The sequence below is a fragment of the Micromys minutus genome (assembly GCF_963924665.1).
Source record: "Micromys minutus genome assembly, chromosome: 10".
Classification (NCBI taxonomy): Eukaryota; Metazoa; Chordata; class Mammalia; order Rodentia; family Muridae; genus Micromys; species Micromys minutus.
In genome coordinates, this window is record NC_137979.1 from 7,372,947 (window position 1) to 7,396,696 (window position 23,750).

Below are 23,750 nucleotides of genomic sequence, written 5' to 3' on the forward strand. Positions count from 1 at the left end.
TGAGTCCCATGCAGCCCTTACATCATTCTGAAGGAGGGAGAGGAGTGAATAGTTGTTCTTCTAAAGGCTTTATAAATAAGGTTTTAAAAATTGGAGCATTGCCTGGCAGTGGAGGTGCACTTGGCAGGCAGAGGCAGGCAGATCTCTGAGTTCAAGTACCTCCAGGGCTACACAGAGAAACTTACTTTCTGTCTGTCTGTCTGTCTGTCTTTCTTCTTTTCTTTTTAACAAAAAGAACATTAATGAAATTTTTAAATGGGGGTGATATAATACACAGTCACTGGAGAGAACTAGCTCAGGTGTTAAGGCACTTGCTGCTCTCACAGAACCTGAGGTCAGTTTCCAACACTTATATGGTGTCCCACAGTTGTCTAATCCCAATTCCCCAGGATCTAATGCCCTCTTCTAGACTCCATGGGCACTCCAAATACATGGTGCACAAACATGCATGCAGAAAAAACACCCATATACAACATAGGAATAAACTTTTTTTTACTGGAACATTAGAGAAAATACTATTTGAGAACATTGTTGCCCTCGCCTTTAGATGAGAAGTGACATCAGTGCTAGGCTAAAATTACTAACTACAGAGTTTAGGAATTTGATTAAAACACTAGCAGTTTTTTGCTAGTAAGATACAAGGGAAAGTAGACACGTCCTGACATTGTGGAAGAGATTTTCTCCACCTGCCCACTACTGTTCTGCTCAGTCAGTACTGTATCAAGGAACACCCTGACCAGTGCTGCCTTTTTTAAGTACAGGCTTCAAAACACATGTCTCTGGGTTAAGAAAATTGTGAGTTACAGGAAGTGAAGTTGAAAGAAAATACTATTAAACGATAAATTAAATGTAATAAGAAGCACAGTGAAATTGCAAGTTTTCTGTGGACAGAAGGGAATGGTAGGTATTCTTTGTGTATTGACCTAAAGCTTGATAAATGTGTTGGCTCCATCGTAATGTAACAGCCAGCAAGCTGAGTAGAACAGAGAAACAGCTACTGGCTTCACAGTGAGTTTTAAATACTGGGTAAAGATAGTCACTCAGTGTATTGTATATTAGCAAGAGTCAGACATAGTGGTATGTTCTTCCCACCAGACAAAAATAAGAGCATCATCACAATTTCTAAGCCAAATTTGAAGCAAGTTTCATTAAATAATGACCAGGACAATGGACACTGGCCCATACCCAGGATTCCCAGAAAATGGCTTCAAATTATGTTAGTGAGGTGTTTAAAAAGGCAAAACCCACAATTTGTACTTTGTGGACAAGCATACATCCTAATGTACTTGATACCAAGGCACCTCCTACCTATATGTGATCAAACACTTTCTGTGCAGTTGGTGGAAACCTTGTTTACAGAAGTGAATGCATGGTTTGGTACATGAACAGCTTCCAGTATTCTGGGACGTTATCTGTCCTTGGACAAGTGGTGTTGACAGGTTAGAGGCAGTTTTTTTTTAATAGATCTCTTAGGCACAGTAATTAATATTTAAAACATAACTTTAGCACTCACAGTACTTGAGAGACTGAGACAGGATAGTATATGTACACGGCCAGCGTGAGCTACATAGTTAAGACCTGTTTCAAAAGAGTGAGGATTAAGCTAGTATCCAAAAAAAAAAAAAAAAAAAAAAAAAAAAAAAAAAACCCACATTCAATATTTCTACCAAGGAAAATTAGTGGGGTGTGCTTGCACTGACACCAAAGCAGAGCAAAGGCTGACTTGATAGAAATGTGAAGCCTCTGGCTTCGAAGAGTGGGAAAGTAGACGGTGGAGGCGTGCTCTACAGACCTCGCTCTTGAGAGTCCGGAGAGATGGAGGTGTGTGGACATACGGAAAAGGAAGGTTAGGGGGTTACATTTCCACGTCAGTGCTCAGTCTGCTGTCATCTAGAGAATGGCTGGCCGCACACCTGTGTTGATCTAGTGAGAGAATTTCAGTCACATAGATGTAAGAGAGTGACTTGACCTCAGATAACGATAATGGTTCAAGAATTTAAGAAGCAAACAGCTTATTCCACCACAGTTTCAGAGTTTAAATTTTTTTATGAAAATAGGTCTTTAATAATTTCTTCTGTATAAAACTGTATACTTTTAAAGCAGCTACTTGTCATTGCTAATAATCTTGTCTTAAAATTTTGCAATTACCTGACTATTCTCTTTTTCCTTGTAGTGACAAAGAACTTAACTGAAAAAAGGTCAGCCAAATCATCTGAGATGTCTCCTGTGCCATTGAGGTCAGTTGGCCAGACAGCTAAAGTCCACCTACATCAGCCACACAGAGTGAGCCAGGTGCTTCCGGTGCCAGCAGTTAACTTGCACCCCATCCGGAAGAAAGGACAAGCCAGAGACCATGTGCTGAGTGAGTGCTCATAACCCTAAACTCATTTTACTCTTAATTTCCTAAGTGCTAACAAGAATATGGTCGTGGCATCATGAGTTAAAAAGGCTTGACGTTTTGCTTCAACATATTTGATGAGAGCATGTTTAAATACTCGTCGTTGTGGGGCTTCTATACTACTAAACTCTGTTTATCAGCCTTACACACTATACGCCCTGAATATGTACATCAAATCTTAGGTAACACATCAAGCTGAAGTCCATTCAAAGCTGTATTTCAGAGACTACAGATGTAAGCCTCAGAAAGCTATGAGTAGTCTGAAATTCATTGACTTCTTAGAAACTGTAATAAATGAGTGGGCTGGAACCATTTCTGAATCTCTCCTCTACTCAACAGCTAGTTAGTGTAGGATAGAACTTCCCAAGAATGTTTTTAGGAGCACCGTGTCATTTTCCTATCTGTTGCTTACTTATGTTCTGTAATAAGTGCTCTTGAAATGGGCTAGCCTGGTAGCCCTGCAGCCTCATGTGCATACCCACAGCAGAGATGTAACTCAGGTGGTGACTGTACTTGCACCCCACATAATTGTGAGGGTTAGAACACTGTACCATTTGTGAGGGTTAGAACACCGTACCATAAAGCAAATAGCCTTGTTAATCTGGGCTGTACTGGCCAACAAATACTGTAGAGATGAGGCCTCTGACATTTCCTAGACACTCAAGTCCCTGACTGCACTTCTGTGTCTTCACTGACACTACCAGCCATTGTCTTTAGTGACTCGTGATTTAGACAACTATATATTTTCATTGTTTGCTTGTTTGTTTGTTTGTCTGTCTATTCATTTATTTTTAGGTACAAGTTTGCCTCCGAAAGGTTTAGGGCCGGCTGAAGACGTGAGTGGTAAGAAACACACAGAAGACACTATTTCTGTAGCATCCTCTCTGCACTCTAGTCCTCCTGCTTCTCCTCAGAGCTCTCCTCGAAAAGGTAAGAAGGAATGTTTCCCTCTAATTCTTCTCAGACCAAATAGCACTTCCTCATAGTTTTCTTTCCATCTATAAGCAAATAGCAGAAAGGTGAAAATGCTATGGCCTAGTTTTGAATTAATATTTCACACTGAATTGTTCAAACATTTTTCAGGTGTTCTCAAGTAAGTAGGTCTCTAGTATTGGAAGCATGATTCTCAGCTATTTCAAAGAGGGCAAGCATGGATAGAAATGAGAGCATAAATCACAGTCGTTTTGGTCTGTGCTAGTATTCAATGCCATCTTTCCAGTTTCATATAACTGAACATTACTGTGGAGAATTTGCAAATAAAATTCTACAAGAAATCGTATTTACACTGGATGTGATGGTGCCCCCTGTCATCCCAGCACTAGGGAAGAGAAGGCCAAGGGTCCAGGTTGTCACTTACTACATAATAGATAGGTTCAAGGCCTGAAACCCAGCTCCCCACAAAACAAGTTTTTCTTTTGTTTTTGTCCAGTACAAAATGTAGGAAAAGATACAAATGCTGACTGCACATGGTGGTATAACCCTTTAACCCAAGCACTCAGGCTGCAGAGCGCGGCTCTGCGAGTTCCAGGACAGCCAGGGTTTTCAAACCTTTCTGTCTTGAAAAATAAAAAGAAAGAAATATTTAGGTTGCTCCTTTTGGTTTCTTCTGTTTCTCTTATTGATGGGGATTTAAAATAATCTATGTTTTGGGGCTTTTACATTTACACAAAACCAGAAAAAAAAAGTTATAAATCCTGATTCTTTACATGTGTTTTCATGAATCAAATTGGGGATTTTCTTGACTAAACAACTATTGAGGTGCCACATGCTGTTGACCACGTTAGGCCTGCTAAAGAATATGTGTTTCTTACTCTGGTCTTCCACACTCTGAACCTATAACAGAGAAAGGGCACCCTAGTCCTGGCTCCTTTGCGAGTGTTAAAGAAAAGAACACTTTATATAATTCCAGTAGAGGACCTTGTGTGGCCAGAAGGGAGACTTGAGTTTGGCCGTCCTGGCTGTTGGAGTTCCTCAGCTCATTCCCTTCCTGAGATCTAAGTTTCACTCCTCAGGAGTGTGCCAGCTGCAGGAGGTGATGGTAACACCTGAGGCTGACGCTGCCTGTTACGTCTTTGTTACCATTTATGACTTGTTCATAATGTCCAGAAAGACCTTTGTCTTAGGGTCTGTGTACACAGTTTAACATAAATGTTATTTCTATGTGTGGTAAGTAATTAATACATTCAAATGTCCCTTTTCTGGCTGTTTTCCAGGGTGGCACAGTTCATTTACTCCCCAACCTTTTCTCCCCTCAGGTAGCTGAGATTTGACTAAGGAGTGGTTCATGAAAATCAAATAGGACATAGCAGGAATACGTATAGCAGGTATATTCATAAAGCAGTTTATTATATACTCTCTCTGTAGGACACAGAGGCCTATGTCTTCTCTTTGTCCATGTGAGCTGATGGTCCAGAATGCCTTCATCAGATCTCTAGAAGTAGCAGCCCAGCCTGTAGTCAGGAAGGTGGTGAGATGTGCAGGGCCGGAGTTTGGAAACTGCACATACATTTCTGTAAGGAAAAAGCTGCTAGATCTGAGTGTGGTTTGTGCTTACTATGACTTGGGAAGAAATATTATGGGTAAGAATATCCCAAGAAAAATAAACTCTTTTTTCTTTCTGGAACTTGCTATGTAGGTCAGGCTGGGACTGAGATCCACCTGCCTCCCAAGTGCTGGGACACCAGTCCAAAAGACTATTCTTACACTGGTGTAAATTCTCCTTTTCTCTGTTGACTTTCAGTGTGTGGCTTACAGTTGACCATGATGTTTATAAGTGTGGGCCTGATATAAGTGTTTTTAGAAACTTGAAGAATTTCTTCAAAAAGAATTTCAAAAATCATTGTTAAATATTTTAAGACCCCATCAAGACAGCCAGGCATAGTGAGTGGTACATAGCTGTAAAACCAGCAGCGCTTAGCCAGCTGAGGCAGGAGGATCTGACATGCCTTCTAGGACGTCCTTGGGGCTATAGCAAGTTTGTAGCCACTTAGAACTACACACTGAGACCTTTCCAAAAACAAAAGAAAAACCCAACCCACCTCAGTACCTATTATTTCCACAACCAGGTGCACACTAGTGGTGGTAGAACCTGTGTAGTACAAGTTCGTTGTTCATCTAGTTTCAGCTCCTGCTAAACTTTGGAATTAGGTTTTCTCATCACAAATAAGGTAACTTTCATATTTCCATAAGGAGAATTTAAACAAGAATTTAGAAGCCAGGAGTTGGGGAGATGGCTCAGTCAATAAATCACCTACTATGCAAAGTATGAATACTTGCTAGGTTCATCCCTAGCACCATGTAAAATGTCAGGTGTGGTAGCAGGGACTGGAGAGGAGCTTCTCCTCAGGGAGAGCACCTCTTAGCCTGTCTTCTGACCTCCCCTGGTGCACCTACACGCATGCACACACGCACACACACACACACACACACACACACACACACACACACACGCAAACTCGTACGCACTGCAGGGTCTTGAAGCCCCACATGCATCAGAAACATTGCTTTATAAAGGTACACTTGGTACTGTGTATGTCCTATTTGGTTTTAGTGAGCTTTTTTAAATTAAAATCTCCTGAACATTCTAAAGCATTGTTTCTTTTAAGGAATGGTTCGAGTCACCAGTTATTGTTGTCATAGTTTTCTTTGTAATTTTTACCAATATGGCTTGCTTTCAGAATTTTTTGTCAACGTGTTCTGAGCAAGGTAATGTCTATCCACTTGTCCTGTAGTGACAGAGATATTTATGCTGTACAGTAGCTATAGTTCCATAGTTTCTTGATTTATTTTTTAAAAACTGTTATTATAGTTCAGTTCCTTAGATGTTGTCAAGATGATAAAATTTTTAAATAGTGAAATGTTATGTAAACCAAGCTAATTGTGACTAGTTGAAAAGAACTAATTGACCATGTCAGGGTTTTTGCATCTCTCCCTCCAGTTGGCAGTGTCCTATCTGATCACAGCATCCTGCTGCGTCTCTCAGGGTCTTCCTCATCCCCTCCCCGTGAGTCCAGCACCAAGATCAGTGGCCAGAGCTGCCCCGGAATAGGTGGGGTTTACTTGCAAAAGAAAATCCTTCAGATTACTGGGAGCACAGCCAAAAGGACAGACAGGACCAAGAAGGCCACTGAGGAGAATAGAGACAGGACAAGGTGTGAGGACACTACCAGGAGAAGGATGACATCCCCGTTTAGAAGATTTAGGGAGAGAACGCTTTCAAGGGAGAGACTAGTCAACAACCAGAAAGAGGATGCACATCACAATCAAGCTACAGACAGCTGTGAGAAAGTGAAGGGTGTTGGAAGCAACATCACAGAGGAGAGAGGGAATGCCACCTACGACTCGAGTAGCCAAAGCCACAGTGCCTCGCTGAGCTGCTTCTGTACGCGGCTCAAGACTAAAAGGAGAAAGACTCTCTGAAAAGTTCCTTATCTCATATTAGTGTTAAACTTGTCTTAAGTTATTCATGTAAATGTAGCTCGAACTCAGCCATCTGTCAGACATTGGGCAGACGATGTAGTAAGTACTATTAAGCATTTTATACATACTGTAGATCTTCTAACAGCAAAGAAATACTGATTTACTGTGCCTCACTTGTACATATGTTCTCTGACCACTGTGTTGGGTTAGTAAATTTTATCCACTTGTTTTCTGTACTTGCTGTATTTTCTTCTGGTAGCAGCTGAGACTGAGTGAAATTATCAGAGAAAGCTTCTTAGGAAGCTGTTTGCCATCTTACTACCTCAACTTTCCATTTTCCTACCCCCACCCCCACCCCCCATAATAAAAACAAAACTGTAAGCCAAGAGGGCAGTTACCCCAGCAGGTTCATCTGGAAACTTAAGTAAAATTACCGTGTCCCACCCCAGATCTCATAAATTTAAATGGGTGCCAGATGTGTATGTAATTTAATAAATGTTCCAGGCAATTCTTAGTATCAGTACCTTTGAGAAATTGTGGTGTAGCAAACATAATGCTCAAATTGATTTGAAAAAGTGAACAAGTCCATTCAGTACAGTGAGAAGGACAGCGATTCTCTTTGGAAGTAGATGGTTAGCTGGTTTGATCCCCCCCCCCCCCGACATATTTATTGTCTTAGTCTTCTTAAGAACTGAATAATCACTTCACAGCGCTGGTGACACTGACAGTCAAACACAGGCTGTGCTGTGAAAGTCAGAACCACTGACTTGTCTGTCTACATTTCTGGATCTAGATTTTTCTATAAAATGATCAATGGCACCTCTCAAAAAAATGTTGCTTCATGGCCATTTTTCCTTCAGTAAATTTAGTCACACATGCTAAAATCCTTAAGGCCTGGAGAGACCCTAGCACTTAGGTTGCTGTCTTCCTCTTTGTGTTACTGAGAATCAGAAACATACAAAGAGCCTCCATTTCTACTTTAGTGATGTTTTGAAAGTTGATCCAAGAGTCGTGTGACCTGTCAGGCCTCACTCTGCCCTGCGAATGGTTTCTCTTATCAACACTTTGTACATTTAGCCATCGTACTGTAGATGTGGTTTTGGATCCTTCATCTCACTCCATCCCTACCTTTTATCCCTCCAAACAGACAGGTCTTTCATGGCCATGCACTGTGCTCAGCTAATGCTTAACAAGATCAGTCATGTCCAAATCTAAAACACTTTGTTTAAAGAAGCTGAAACAGAGCTCAGAAGACCTTTAAGTGTGGATGCCTGAATCCCTATCCCCTGCATCTAGGTAAAAGTCCGTTGTGCATTCTGTAACCCTAGCTTGGGTCAGGGAGCTAGAGGTGAGAGCTTACCTGGGCTCTCTCTGGCTAGCTATCTGATTCAGTGTCTTCAAAAAATAAGGTAGAGAGCGCTCAAGGAAAACATATCAACCTCTGACTTACACACATGCCCACATGAACATATACATACACCATTAATCTGTGTGTGCACACAAAACCAGAACTGGAGCTCTCGCTGCAACCTCTACAAGAATAGCTAACTTGTATTCCTAGAAGCACCACAAATGGTTGACAAAATAGTGGGTCTATATCTGGGAAAGACTTGGGTAGAGTCAGTAGAATATCTGAGGTAAGTGTATACACTTGGAAGATTTTCAAATATAGTTATTTGGGCCCTCCCATGGCTTCCACAGGGTGGGCCATGAAATATTTTATGTCAAAGGTTGAAAAGTGTACTGTGTGTAGTTGTTAATGTTTATAATGCATTCATTGCTCTTGTTTTATTGAAAATTGGAAAGTATGTGAGTCTGGGACAGTCATACTAGAGTTTGACTTTTTTCTGCAATGTGGAGTTCTGTGGGTATAGGTGTGGATGTAGGCGAATGGCTATATGGGGAAAGATGGAGAAATGCCGTCCTTACATCCTCAAGCATGAATCCTGACATTTCCTATTTTGTTTTTTGTCCTTCATTTTTTTTCTTGGTCTCCCATGGCTGCCCCAGTATGTCCCCTTATTTTGAAGTTTGATTGGTATTCCTTTCTCATTCAGGTTATATAATCACACCATCAAGTAAATGTGACAACTTGTCTGACTCCAGCCACAGTGAAATCTCCTCTCGGTCCAGCATTGTGAGCAACGGTTCTGTTGACTCCATGTCTGCAGCTGGGCAGGATGAACGTTGTTCCACCCACAGTCTAGCAGTTCCTGAGCCCATGGGGGCACTGGAAAAGACAGATCACCCTTCCGGGATCTCAGACCACAGTCAGCTTGCTCATGGGTAAACGTCCATGTCTGTGTTCCTGTCTCAGAGCCCGACTTGCACCCTCCTCCCCCAGTAGCTCAGGTCTGTGGCACACTGGGAGAGTATGAGGCTGTCTATGCCCTTCGTACACACTGAGTTCAGAAATACATACACTTGAAAGATACACAGATAACCCCCTCTTTTTTTTTTTTTACTGTTTTTGTTTCTTGAGATAGTTTCTCTGTGTACCTGGCTGTCCTCGAACTCACAGAGATCCACCTGCCTCTGCCTCCGAGTTCTCTTTATTCATGTTACTTTCTGCTCTGCCATGTATCTTGTCGCTCTGTGTGCCTGCTGTTGTTACTAGAGATGTAACTCTTGGAGAAAGATTGTATCATACAACAGACTTCCAGTCTAGCTTGTATGTCTAGCACAATACAGGAGCTAGGAGAGCAGGACCAGGCCTTGGTCTTTATTCCCATGTCTAGCCTTTTGACATTGAGACTATGTTGTCTTCCAAAAAAGAAAAATTGGCATTCAGGAAAAGCACAGTTGAGTTTGAAAAAAAGTAATAAAAATGCCTCACCGTGTATTTATAAGCATATTTAATTTATATTCTTTTACAGATTTCGTATTGTGGTATTTAGCTATTAGTACCAACATGCATGCTGCAGGTTGAACAGAAAGGGAACCTTAAATATACAGAAGCCACCTCTATCCCAGACTGTACAGAAGTACACTGTTGGCCACATGGCATCCATGTTTGGAAACCTTGCTGTAAATCTGTGTGCTAGGCACTTTGGGAAGGTGTTGACTTGCTGGCATAGTTAACTTCAAATGTTTGTGGAGGAAAAAAAAAATGGCCCCTCAGCTTAAAAATGCTGGATTTTCCACATTGGGGGAGCAGTGTGTTTACAAAGGCATACTTTTCCATTCATTTCAAATTTCATCTTGTATTTTTATTTAAAGTCAGTCAGGATTTCTTAGAGGAGACATTGCCTACCTAGCTAAGGATTCGGGTGTGTTCTGATCGCTTGTAGGAGGGACATGTGCTGGGGAGTCTCCAGTACGCCACCAGATTACTCGTTGTTCATCTGTCTGTCCCACTTTCAGGTGGATGCTGTCAAAGCCATCTCTTATCAAGGGTGTAACTGTCTCATCTTCTCTGAGCAACGAAGAGATGTCTCATGAGCATGTTGTACTAGAAGCAGCTGACAGTGGTCGGGGCAGTTGGACTTCCTGTTCCAGCAGCTCCCATGACAACTTCCAAAGCCTTCAAAATCAAAAAAGCTGGGACTTTCTGAATTCTTACAGACACATGCATTTAGATGACCCTATTGCTGAAGTTGAGCCCACTGACTGTGAGCCCTGTGCCTGTCCTAAAGGCTGCTCAAGAACTTGTGGCCAGTGCAAAGGCCTAGAGACGAACCAGCTGAGGCAGAGTTGGGCCTCATCCAGCTCACTGTCTGACACATGTGAACCAAACTACGGGACAGTTAAGCGGAGGGTATTGGAAAGTGCACCAGCAGAGGCACCTGATGGCTTGGAGCCCAGGGACACCACTGACCCTGTTTATAAAACTGTCACTTCCAGTACAGACAAGGGCTTGATTGGTAAGTGCCAGTTTGTTTGTATCACTGATGTTGAGGTATTATTTGCTCCCTCCCCCTAAAAAGAGATATCGGGCTATCTTTACTATTTTTCTCACTCTAGGCTTTTTTTCTTCCTTCCACAATTTATTGCCCAAAAATTTTTGGCTTCTCCAGAGCTTTGTTTTTCCTCTGTCATGCATGTTCTTGTATTTATATATAAAGCAAGAAGTGACTGACAGTGACATTAACTGAAAACACACCTGTCAGATACACATGGAACACACAGACGGACAGGTAAAACCTCGATGGTGCCTTTTGTAGAGTTCAGAGTAGATGCTCAACCATTAGGAGTATGAGCAGGGGAAAAAAAGATGGTCGTGTTGGTCTAAGTTGTTGGGACCACTGTTGGAATGTATGTACACATGACAGAAACAACAGGTCCTTTGCTTTTAGGCAGAGGGGCACACTGAAACACTGAACCAGCTCAGTGGTAAAGCCGGTCTTAGCTTCAGAGACCCTGCACTCATTCCCAGGCATTTCTGTGTACCTAGCCTGGTGCACATCACCAGGTGTCAGCTGATTTGAGGGTTACTGTCTAGTAAGCTTCTGCAGTATACTTAGTCATCAAATTGTTTATTCCCTGAACTACATGAATACTTTCCTATTACATGAAATGACCATCAAATGTGCTAATCTTATAGTATCTTGGATTTATTTAAGATTTTTTAGGATTCTAGGAATATATAAACATAGGACCCTCTGAGTGCTAATTTTAATGCCTTTCACTTCTTGGTGATATGGGTAAACCCTTCTCCATTTTTCTCTTCTCTTGACAACTTTCCCACTGTCATACTTAGTCATGTCCGCTTGTCCTCAGATGGAAGCAGAAGTCTGTTCCAACCCTGACATTGCATTAATGGTAGAAGACTAGAAATCCACAAGGACAAACTCTTGTGATGGTGTGATGTGAGATGTAGATCTGAGGATCATTTAATACCCCTTAAATCCATTCTGCTCATGTGTTGGCATGGCAGTCTTCTTAAATGTCCTTTCTGTAATCAACAGATAGTTGAGTGGGCTTCACTTCTTTCTTCCTTGTTCTGATGCTTTTGGAAGCTTTGCCCCATTCCAGGGGCTTATTATACACTTAACAAAAAGAAAAGTTACCTCTTGGGGGTCACCTTTTCTACACTTTAATCAGAAAACAGGAGTTAGAAGTGAGATCCTAGGGTGGTGACACACGCCTTTAATCTCAACACCAGGAGGCAGAGGCAGCCAGGGCTGTATAGAGACCCTTTCTCAAAACAAAAATAAGATCCCAGAAAGAATTTGTTCATCTAAACTGGGAAAGCTCTTTGCTTTGCATGCCTGGACTGAGATTATGTCCACCTTGAGCACCAGAGGACAGTGACTCACATGCCAATGCTGTGATTCAGAGTAGGTGCTTTTCAGCCAGCAGACGTGTGCTTGTGACTGGTTGTCTTCAGGCTTGAGGGCTTGATTGAGATGTTGGGTGCAAGGGCTGTGCCTGGGGAGAGGTGTCCTGTCACTGTCCTCCAGCTTCATGTAGCTGTCCGTGTGTAGAGTTTTCCTAAACTACCCGATAGGTTTAAATATTAGTGTTTGTAAGAACATTTTTAGTTTGCTATCATTGTTTTTAAGTGTATTCATTTTGTCTGTTTTTAAGTTATATTTTTGCCATTGTGATGTTCAGTGTGGGGTTTTCTTTCCTTTGTTTCTTATGTTTTTCCATTAACATTTCCACTGCTTATTTTTTCACACCAGTGTACTGTGTCACCTCACCCAAGAAAGGTGATAGGTATAGGGAGCCACCTCCCACTCCTCCAGGATATCTGGGAATTTCTTTAGCGGACCTAAAGGAAGGACCCCACCCGCACCTAAAACCTCCAGACTATAGTGTGGCAGTGCAGAGATCAAAGATGATGCTTAACAGCCTGTCTAGACTGCCGCCAGCTCCTCCCAGTAGCCACACCTCGGCCTGGGTTCCCTCGAAGATCGGATCCCAGCCTCAAAGGCATAGCTTGCAGCCGTCCCATCCCAAACTAGCAGATGTGGCTGATGCAGATAGCGAAGCAGATGGTACGTTGACAAACTATCTCGATGGCTCTGAAGTGGATCGTGGAGCATAAAAGGGTCTTTACTCTGGTATCTGTGATAGTCTCTAATGTTTTTTAATCTCTTTAAATGTGTGTTGTAGTTTTTAACTAGGATCTAGGAATATATAATATAGCTCAGTGACTGACACAAATGAAGTCCTGTATTCAATCTCTAGCACTACTAAAATATGAATGTATTTATTGTTCTATTGCTCCGATCAAGAGCACTGGCAACCTGAGTTGTAGCCCTCAAACCCACACTAGGAGAGACCCAACACCACAAAAAGTACTCCCTGGCCTCCACACACAAACACTTTACACACACACACACACAAAATCATACTGCTGTCTCTGTGTGCCCACTGTTCTGAAGCCACCTCATGGAGTATCATTATCTTTGATAATGAAACAGTAGGAGTTTCTAGTAGAATTCTGAGAGAAGGTACCAAAAGAGAATTGTCTAAAGACACTCTTGGCTTAGCTCCTCTGACAAGCCAAAACTCTTAATGAATTTTGTAACTGTAGCAAAAGTTTAAAAAGTAGTGTCTACATTAAAAATAAACTCTTCTAAATGGTATAGTAGTAAATGATACATTAAAACATTTGGGAAGTAGAGCAGCCATAATCCCAGCACTAGGGAAGTAGAGACGGGGTCCCCAGAACAAGCTGGCTATGTAGACTAGTCAGATAGATCAGCAAGCTCCATGGCCACCAGGCGATCCTGTATGGGTATAGGAAGTAAGTGAAATAGTGATGCAGCCATTAAGACATCAGATGTCAACCTCAAGTCTCCATACACATGCACACACACCCATACACAGTGTACTCACACACACACATAAACTCACACACATGCACACACACCCAATCAATACCCACAAATATACCCATTCACATACATACACACCATACACACATATGTACCTGTGCACATGATTGTGCACATGCACGCACTTATACAGAGACAAGTAAGATGGCTCAGGAGGTAAAGGCACTTCCTGCCAAGCCTGATAACCTAAATTTTATCCCCAGAAGAGAAGCAGTTCTACAAATTGTCCTCTGATATTTCACACACACACACACACACACACACACACACACACACACACACACAAAATCACAAAATAAGTGTAAAAGAATTTTAAAATTTCTAGTTTTCTATCAGCCTTTATTCCGTGTTATGGTCAAGCATGGGGCCTTGATGGGATATCTACCAAGATTTGTTGAGATAGAGAAAGCTTCTTATGTAGCAGGTAATCTGTCTGTTACTGTTTGATCTGCACTAGCAGGTAGATGTGCTGGCTAACTGTGTCTTCATTGTTTTCAGAAAATGAGCAGGTGTCTGCAGTCTAGCCTTTGGAAGGTGCGTTGGAGACCACTGGAAGTCAGGACCATGGACAGGAGCTCGTGGGTTCTGCAGGCCAAGGCCAGCAGCTCACTGCTGCCACTGCTGCTGAGGTTTCCACACTGGGCTCTGAGCGTGAGCTCTTCCGAGCTGTGCTTCCTCTGATCTGTCCCGCAGTGTGGTTCCCTTATCTGAGTGTTGCACCTGATCTCAGCCTATACATTGCACATCACTCCTGCCTCGGGGCCACATACAAGCTCAGAGTTGTCCCCTGTACATCACTGTAAGTTTTTCTTTTCAAGAGTCATTTTAAAGATAGTGGTATTATTATTATTATTTCCAAGCCATAGCTTGGGCTAAAATGACATATTCAAAATGTCTGCCAATACCAAGGATAGTCTTGTGTATTTGAAAAGTAACTTATTATTTGAAGTGTTGTGGTTTTGTTTGTATTCAAAGGCTCTTGTTGGCTGTTATTTGTCTTCGTCTGTAAAGCTGCCTGTGGTCTGAGCAGCAGACGTCATCCCAGCACAGGTACAGAGGTTTGGCACCATTGTAGCAGACACTCAGGTGGGAACTAGACACCTGTGCAGTGTAGTGCAAGCAGCCAGCTCATCGTGATCTTCCGGAAAGGAGAGCAAAGCAGGTGTAGGAATGAACTCTGATTTCCAAAAGAGGAAAGATTAACATTGAATGTGTTTCAGACATGAACATCGTGTTGTATCCAATTGTGAGGACACCACGAACCTACTGCTCACGGCTTCTAAGGAGCTTAGAAACCCTACGCTAACATTTCAGAACTCAAGTCTGGAGTTCCTCGCTTAAAAGAAATATTGTAGGAGCTGGACAGATGGCTCAGTGGTTAAGATACTTTTGCAGAGGGCCCAGTTTAATTCCAGCACTCCCATGTTGGCTCACAACTGCCTATAACTTCAGCTCCAGCGGGTCTGACACTCTCGTCTGACCTCCACAGGCACTGCACGCGTGTGGCACATAGACATACATGCAGTCAGAATACTGCTACACACACAAAATAGTTTTTAAAAAAAAGAAAGAAAGAAAAATATTTTTTTTAATTATCATGGATGTAGTGTTGAAGGTTCCCTTGGATTGTGCTGTGGCTTACAGTACACCACCACACGTGCAGTCATTGAACTTGAGCTTTGAGCTCTCCACAGAGCTCAGTCACCAACAGACAGACTTGCATAAGAGAGAGAAGCTAGAATAGCAGAGGAGACTTCCATCCTGGAATGGACACCTTTGTGACCTCCTGGACATGGCACTCTTAGGTATATAATTCAAAGTCAGTGACTGCTTACTAAATAAAGTGAACTTTCACATTTTTACAAATTAAGTATAGCATTTTGTATATGTATTTAAAGGTTTTGATTTGCTTCTTAATGTAAAAAGGCAAATTTCATAAACTTCTGTAGTTACAAAAAAAAGCCAAAGCCATTGAAAGTGCACTGAGCATGGCAGCTTTGCTACAGAGCAGTCGTGTGACCAACCGCCTTTTCACGCTTGTACTTTCCCTTGCCCTCTTCCTGTCTTCCTGTCCAACCACTTGAGAGTCAGAACAGTTCCAGATATAACAGTATTGTGTCTTCCCACAGAATGCCTGTCTCTAGGAAACATAATGGCTAAATTCCCCTGGGGAAACATTAACCCAAAAGCCTTAGACATGAGCCCAGGTGCTGTGCAGTGCGGTGAGGCGCGGCCTTCCTGACCTTTTTAAGTGCAAGGTAGTCTTAGTGCCGGCTGCAGCCGACAGCCATGCTTATCTGACCTGGCCTATCAACTGTGCTGTTTTCTGATTGTGAGTCTTTTTATTCACCTGCTTGCAAATTGTTTTCATGTCCAAAACAAAAGAAATATTTTTGCTATATCCACCCTTTTAGTTCAGGTTTGGGTACTCACTGTCATCATTTTCTACCCATTGCTCCATAAGAATGTGCTGTTTGCACAGCTTCTGTTTATCCACCAGGTCTTCAAACAGATGGACCCTTGCCTACCTTGGTCCCTAAAGATGTAAAAGTCTGTGGCTTTGAACCTGCATTGTGTAGCTGCCTTGGTTTTAATTGAGCTTTATCTGTGAGTGTTCAGACCAACTGATCATATTGATCAAAATAAAAACCAAATGCTTTGTAGTTTGATGTATATGAGTTACTGAAAAAATCATGTCTGTCTTTTTTACTTTGTTATGTGACTAGAGCAAGGGAAGCCTTAAAGCCCATGCTTGCTCCAGTTCCAAGCCCCCTCTGTCCTTGTTCTAAGTGTGCAACATTGCTAAAAGGGCCAGTGCACAGCACCTGCCAAGGAGACTGTCAGCACAACAGAATCTCACAGTAAACCATTTAGAGACTAGTGAATCTAGCCACTACCTACAGAAAGGTTACTTGCAGTTACCAGATTTCATTTCCTCTGATTGATTATCCATGAGGGTGATGTGTTGATTACCTCCATGATCTCTACCAAGCTGGAAGAGCAGCAGTAACCAAGGGTCTCCTTATAATCACAAAAAGGAAAAGATTTCCTTAAAGATTTTAAACTGTGGTTATTTGGAGCTAAAGGCTCTAAAGGACATTGAGTGTGTCCTTGCACCGTTCTGTCAGCTGCTACAGAAACAGTGGGTCAGCCAAGACCGAGTCAGGTACATCTTCAAGTCAGAACCTGAGCTTTTGTGTTGTTTAAATGGTCTCTTTATTTTTACTGTACAGAATGAATGCAGTTGAACTTGATGGATGTTTTAAAATTGAAATGTGAGTTTATCAAAAACAAAATTGCACAGTTGCTATGAGCAAGTGACAAGTATCTGCACAATTCAGTGATTGTAAGGCATCCTGTCACAGGCAATGTTGTCTCCTAGTTTTTGATGCCTCTTAAACTTATGTCTTTTAGAAAGACAGTGCCTCTGTATGCTTTGTATTTTTACTGAGTGTAAATACTTGTTATATTTTGGTTAAGAAAATATAAGGGTATCATTTATTACCCCATCTCCTAATACATCAAAACCAATAAAGAATGTGCTTTAACTGTGTGTGCTTCCTTCCCAAGTCTATAGAGCCCATGGGACAGTCAGCCAGGTCACTCCACAGGAGTGTTCAGGCTGCAAGGGGGCTCATTGGCAGACTGCTTGCCTCCCTAATGTGCGCGAAGCCCTGGATTTAATGACTTGAACCACAAAAAGTGGACATTATAGCACATAGCTACAGCCTCAGCACTGGGGAAGTGGAGGCAAGAGGACCAGGATTTCAAAGTCACCTTCCACTAAAGGGATAGTTTGAAGCCAGACTAGGACACCCTAACTAGACAAGAATTCCAGCGAGACCTGTGTTGCCTCACAAGTCACCAGAGAAATCAGGAGTCTTCTATTGCTGTCAGCCATATGATCTGTGAAACTGCTGTAATTTAAAATACGGTTTTCGTTGCAGAATAAGTAACAATGACTTTAAACCCCATTGAACTTGCTACCTAACAGAAATATCGATGGGCAAACTCTCACCGTTGGTACAGATGCTTTTGGGCCCTAAAGAACTTATTAGCCTCATTCATACCAGGGCATCATCCCAAGGATGGTCTCAAATAAGTCATGGTCCCATTTTATCGGAGAATGATCTTTCCAGAAGCTCTGCTCACATCAAGGTCCTCAGAGCCACAGTGTAGACTAGAACCTGAAAGGAAGTGCTGTAACAGTACTCGACAGAGAAGAGGAAGCAGGGCATTCACTGTGTGAGGATCCTTGGCAGCCAGTGAGCCTGCGCAGTCTCTCTACCCAGCCTCGGGTGATATTCAGGTGGCCATTTCTTTTTTAGATTCAGGTCACTCTAGACCTTGGCAGTAAAGTGTCTCCTGGTCCCCTCAATATATGTAGGTTTTCTCGTGTGGGAGCCGTCACCTGTAGGCTCCAGATTCCCATCCTAACAAAGAATGATGGGCAGTTTCAAGGGACCCCGTGTGTTGCATTCTTTGGGAAACAAGTCTGCCTTCACCTTGAGTTTGGGCTTTTAGAACTCAGAACTAACCATGTTTGCTGTCGCCTACCACTTTGTGATTTGTTAGCAGATCTAGGTAACAAACCGTGATTTACATAGTTGGTTACCTGTTGCTCATGAGCGTAGTCCATAGCACACCTTGAGAACTCGTGAAGAGAGAAGAGCTAGCCACCCAAAGGACGGCCTCAGGAGCAGTCCAGCCAGTCTGCTCCTTACTCGAGGTATGATGTCTGATGCAGTTGGCCAGTATAGCTAATGCTTGGTCTTTGGGATACTGTTTCATGGAGTCTCTCTTGTCCTAAGACTGGGCTCCTGAGCATGCTCACAGCCTCCCATCCTCATGGTGCGTATTTCCGGTCTTTGCCTCACTACCCTGGCCCGTGTGTCTAGTGCAATGTTGTGAGTGGTCACATTGGGTTCCTTTTTTTTTGTTCAGTTTGAGTAGGGTTGCCTACAGCAGCATGAACTGCCTTACTAGCAATGACGTTATTGAAGAAAGCATCTCTCCCTCCCCAGCAGGCCTCCATGTTGATCTCATAGTTTAAATCCTACAGCTGCCCAGCATGTGATAGTAGCTGAGCTTTCCCTAGTTGAGATGTGGGAATGGAACGGACCCAGTCCATCCAACACATCTATGGCAACACCTCCAACACCTGCGGAGTAAGAGCTAGATGAGCCCAGACCACATCAAAATGGGGTGCTTGTCTACTGAAGCTACCAGCACACTGGGAGATGAGGCAGGAGCATAGGCCCCATATAGCCAAACAGCATCTGCTTTGTTAAACATTGGGGTTTGGTGCTTACATTAGGCTTGGGGAGTAAGAACATTTGCCATCTATCCTGATGATCTGAGTTCAGCCATTGAACCTACACGGTGAAACGGGAGAACTGAGTCCTGCAAGCTGCCCCTCACATGCATGTATTATGGCACATGCATGCATACATGGAATTTTTAAGATTGACTTTTGAAATGGTCTTAACTGTGATGCTATCGTGGAGTCTATGGCTTCCAGCTCACAGAGATCCACCTGCCTTTGCCTCCCGTTTGTTAAACTTAGCAGTTGAACAGCCTTCAGATGGGTATGTTAGACAAAAATAATATCAATAATTGCGATTAGTGGTAATTGAGAACAATAATAATAGTAAGTTAAACTAAGATTAATAGATATCGGCATAAACTAGGTAATTAGGTAATATGCCCAAAGTAGATACAGGTCAGCTCTTGGAAAATATGAGGTGACAATGTAAGAGGAGACGTAGCCATGGTTAGCAACAAGAAAGGACCGTAATTGAGAAGTCTTCACAGTAACATGCTTGCGAGTTGGTGCTAAGAAGAGCTCCCCACTCCCCAAAGCCACGATGGGAAAACCGAAGAGCGTAGTTGAAGCTGTTGGGCCTGTTGGGAGAGGACTAACTCCATAGCAGAAGGTACCGTGTCCACTGCATGAGAGTTTAAGGCTAGCCTGGCTATGTGAGCTTGATAAGGAGTGGGGAAGGAGCAGTCAAACCTGTCAAAAAAAAAAAAAAAAAAAACCCACAGACTGCAGCTCTGGTGAGTCCTGCGTGTGTGGAACCTACCGGTTGGAATCTTGGGGCTAAAGAATGGTTGAGTGAAGCACACATGTAATTCCACCATCAAAACAGTTCTGGTCTAGATAGAGTTCTACAGGGATGCCCTCTGTCAAAACAAACAAACAAACAAGGCTGGAAAGTAGGGAGATACTTTGGTTCACATCCCTCCAGTGGGAAATATGTAAAGTGCATACCAAAAGGGCGGACAGTCCTCTACAGAGCTTGACCTGCAGTCCTAACAACTGAATCCACATAAGGCAGGAGCAGAGACCCAGAGATCCAAAATTGTGTCTCCATGCATGTGTGCCCACACAGGTCAATACACAACTTTAAACTTAGGCATTCCTTAAACAGTGCAGGGTCAGGTCTAAAGTCTAGCTCTCTTCTGTTTTTGTTAGGGTTCTAGGAGGCTGGGACTGAATGTTGTAATTCAGCCAGTCTTACAATGTGGGCTTCTGTTTTGAATTTTTGCAACTCGAATTCTTTGGCAGTTGGAGAGAAGAGTCTCTCAGGGCATAGTTAGGAACCTTTAGAGTCAGCCAAGTTGCTGTGGCACACACCCTTAATCCCAGCACTTGGGAGCAGAGGGAGGCTGGTCTCTGAATTTGAGACCAACTTGCTCCACAAGTGAATTCTAGGATAGCCAAGGAAAAAACCCTGCCTTGGAGAGGGGGGAGGGGGTGGAGAAAGGGAAAGAAAAGAGAGACACCAGGTGGCGCCATGCTACAATGTGACTGGGCTTTCTAGTTGGTTTAGTTCTAAGACTGTACGCCCAGCATACTGGTGGCTCTCATCTCCCACCTTCCTACCTCCCTGCCCACACTCCCCTCACAAATCTCTAATTCATTTCTTGTTTAGAACTTACCGGTTCCATGTGTCTCCATGGGTGTGACGTTGCCTTTTGGAGCCTAGTGGGCTCAGTACAACTAGAGTACAACTGAAGACAGTGATTCTCACTCCTGGAGTCTATGCACTGGCAATCATCCTGAGGTGAAAGGACGGTCCTGTGAGCCCCACCCACCTCCCTAGCTGTTTCTTCACAGGCTGGTTTCCTGTGGTCACCTCAGAAAACCGCAGTTGTTCCAAGCTGCGACATTGCCATGACACATAGCCTGTCACCTGTCTCCTGAATCAAACACGCCCCTCTTCCACATTGTGCTCTAAGCATTAAGGGGCAGGGGTGTCAGTGACTTGTTCAGAGTTGAGCCCACAACTGTTCTTCATTAACTGAATGCTGAGGGGCGCCGTCTCTGGTGAAAGATGAAGGCTACTCTGCCTACAGGAGCAAGCATGGGTGTGTAGAAGGCAGTTTGTTGCTGGGTCCATGTAGTTAACCATCAGAAGTACGGTTCCTACGTGGTCCTACTACCTCCTCAGATTTTCAGCCAGGCTTAGAGCCAGGCATTGGTCCCTTGCCCCGAGAAGTGGGCCTTGAATCCATTCAGGTTACAGTAACTAGAAAATGTAGACATTGTGCCTGTCCATCAGCTGGTGAGTGGGCAACAAGGACGTAGTAATATCCATCCTCGGACTTCAGCTGCACAGAGGATCATTTACAAGCAAGTGGACAGAATTGGAAGCAAAGTGAGGTAGGGATGTAGCTCAGCGGTAGTTTGCACAGCATAACCAAAGCCCTGGATTGAACTCAGTATCACCAATAAACACAGGAAAGGAATCCAGGCCCAAAGACAAATGGCACATGGCTTCAAGTCTTCGGTGTGCTCTATCAAAGTGGAGTACCAGTGTGAGCCACAAAATGAGAGCAAGGGAGCTTAAGGGAGGAGGGATAGCAGAACATGAAATAGTGTGGGTAGAAAGGATTGACCAAGTGTGAAGAGCTGGATAGTAAGATGTGAGCTCAGTGAAGTAGCACATGCTTTTAATTCCAGCACGCAGAAAGAAGGCAGAGGTGGGTGGATCTCAATTTGAGGTCAGCCTGGTCAACATAGAGGAACCCTGTCTTGAAAAGCAGCTGGTCTGCTCTGTGAGGGGCTAACCAATGCCATCTGAGGGGACAGAAGATCCCCTGGAATTACAAGCAACTGTGAGCAGCCCAGTGTGCATGCTGCAACTGAGCACCGGTCCTCTGAGGGGCAGTAATCACTTTTTGTTTTGTTTGAAAATAAGGTCTGTCTCTGTAGCCCCCTGGCTAGCCTGGAACTATGTAGACAGGCTGGAACACATGGAGATAGACCTGCCTCCGCCTCCTTAAAGATGTGTGCCACCACAACCAGCACAAATCCCTGGAAAAGATGTCCCTCATTTCAAACTAATGTGTCTTCTTTATGACTTGTGCTTCAATTTTCCTAGTCCTTTCATATATGGCACTCAGAGCACGTGTGTGTGGTGCCATGAGTACCTGCAGCTCACGTCACTTCTCACATTGACTGAAAAGCCGCTTTCTTCCCACCACACATCAGTCATTGCCTTTCTGTGACTGCGGGTCTTTCTTCACGCCCAGAACCACTCTGCCTTAGTTCTGTTGCACTGTGGCTGTGTGACTAGAGAAGGCCTACCTCTCACCCTACAGCACCACTGCTGGGGTCCATCAACGTGGCAGGCAGTCTTCCCATGTATAACTCTGGATGGCTTTATTTTTCTTTTTATTGGTTTTTTTTTCTTCCTCTTTCTTTGTTCCAAATAGGCCAGCCTTGGATTCCTCAGCTCAGTAACTAGATGGTGTCTGTTTTCTCTGTCTGGTTCATGGCCTTATTCTTCATGTGAAGGTTTTTAATTTTATTTATTTTTACGTGTGTGGATGCTTTTGCCTGTGAGAATATCTGTGCACCATTGTGTGCCTGATGCCTTTAGATGCCAGAAACAGGCATCTGTATCCCCTGGACTTGAAGTTACAGACAGTTGTGAGTCACTTAAGGGTGCTGGAATTGAACCCAAGTCCCCTTCAAAGAGTAGCAAGTTATCTTAACTCCTGAACCGTTTCTCCAGCCTTTCTGGCAATATCTTTGCTGTGTAAATCTCCATTTGTCCAAGTGTCCAATTTGTAGTCTCCTTTCTCTGTTTATATTCAAAGTGTAACCTGGGGCTGAGATCTGAAAGAATGAATAAACCTGAAGACTACACAAGCTGGTGAAAACTTCTGTTCAAGGCTGGCCCGCTTTAGTATAGTAGCCAGTTTTTCTACAGGAAGTCCCTTAGCTGTGCACTCTGGGGAGGAAGGTGGGGGGGGGGGGGCTTTCCCGTATCCTAGTGTCTGCTGTTTCTACTGGGTCTCCAAGCCAGTTCCTCTGGGACAATATGTTCTTACTGGGACTCCCTTGTCCTACGCCTGTCTCTGCCTGTCCTATGTCTCTGCAGTTCCACACCTAGATACTCTTGATTTTTTTATTTTTACTTTTCTTAGACTCAACGAGAAAACAACCTGAGGCTACGGCTTTAAGACCCTTAGATACAAGTTTTTATGGCTGTTTAGTAGTCCCAGGGCCAATGACACTTGTAAGTTTAAAAAGAACAAAAGGGGAAAAAATAGCTGTTTGACAGGCAGTTACTCTGCTTCATAAAATAACTCTATTATCCTGCAATTGGATGTCTTCATAAGAGAAGGAATACTTAGTTTTTCACGTTGTCTGCCTCCATCTGCAGACAGAGTAGTTATGAATATTTAGATCACTGGGTTCATTCTTATAGAGAAAAAAAAATCTTTTGGCTATGAATCCTGTTGGAAAACTGTCACATGCTGTTATGTTAGATCTCAAGCAAATCTCACCCAGCCTCTCTCGTAACAGGGCAATGTAATCTCCTGAAATTGGGGTGGTGGTGTCAGGGGAAGGCTACGAAGTCCAAGGTTACTGACACTTCTAAAGCTGTTGCTGAGATGTGACCTCCTAGGATCAGTGAGCCCATAAGAATGTTACAGCTGATACAAATCTAAGATCTTACAATAAAGGGGTTAAATTATTCTAGATAGGATAAAATATATAAATGAAGATGGGGACAAAACCATCAAAACTTGAAGCCAAGTCACAAAAGTTCTGAATGTTACACAGGAGGAGACCCAAAGACAACAAATATACTTAATGGTTAAGTCCTGTCACTGAAAAGAACTTC

General features: G+C 43.1%; 1 protein-coding gene across 2 annotated transcripts in view; it reads left to right on the top strand.

Moving 5' to 3' along the window:
* Positions 1-17,116, top strand: part of RAPGEF6 (Rap guanine nucleotide exchange factor 6) — a 141,549-nt gene extending 124,433 nt beyond the window's left edge. For both annotated transcript variants that reach the window (XM_080924158.1, XM_080924159.1), the window contains 6 exons: positions 2,174-2,362; positions 3,194-3,328; positions 8,875-9,103; positions 10,181-10,680; positions 12,445-12,759; positions 14,104-17,116. In XM_080924158.1, the coding sequence (XP_080780284.1) occupies positions 2,174-2,362; positions 3,194-3,328; positions 8,875-9,103; positions 10,181-10,680; positions 12,445-12,759; positions 14,104-14,129 (1,394 nt within the window). In that variant the 3' untranslated portion in view covers positions 14,130-17,116. The remainder of the gene's footprint in view (positions 1-2,173; positions 2,363-3,193; positions 3,329-8,874; positions 9,104-10,180; positions 10,681-12,444; positions 12,760-14,103) is intronic.
* The last annotated feature ends 6,634 nt before the right edge of the window (positions 17,117-23,750 follow it).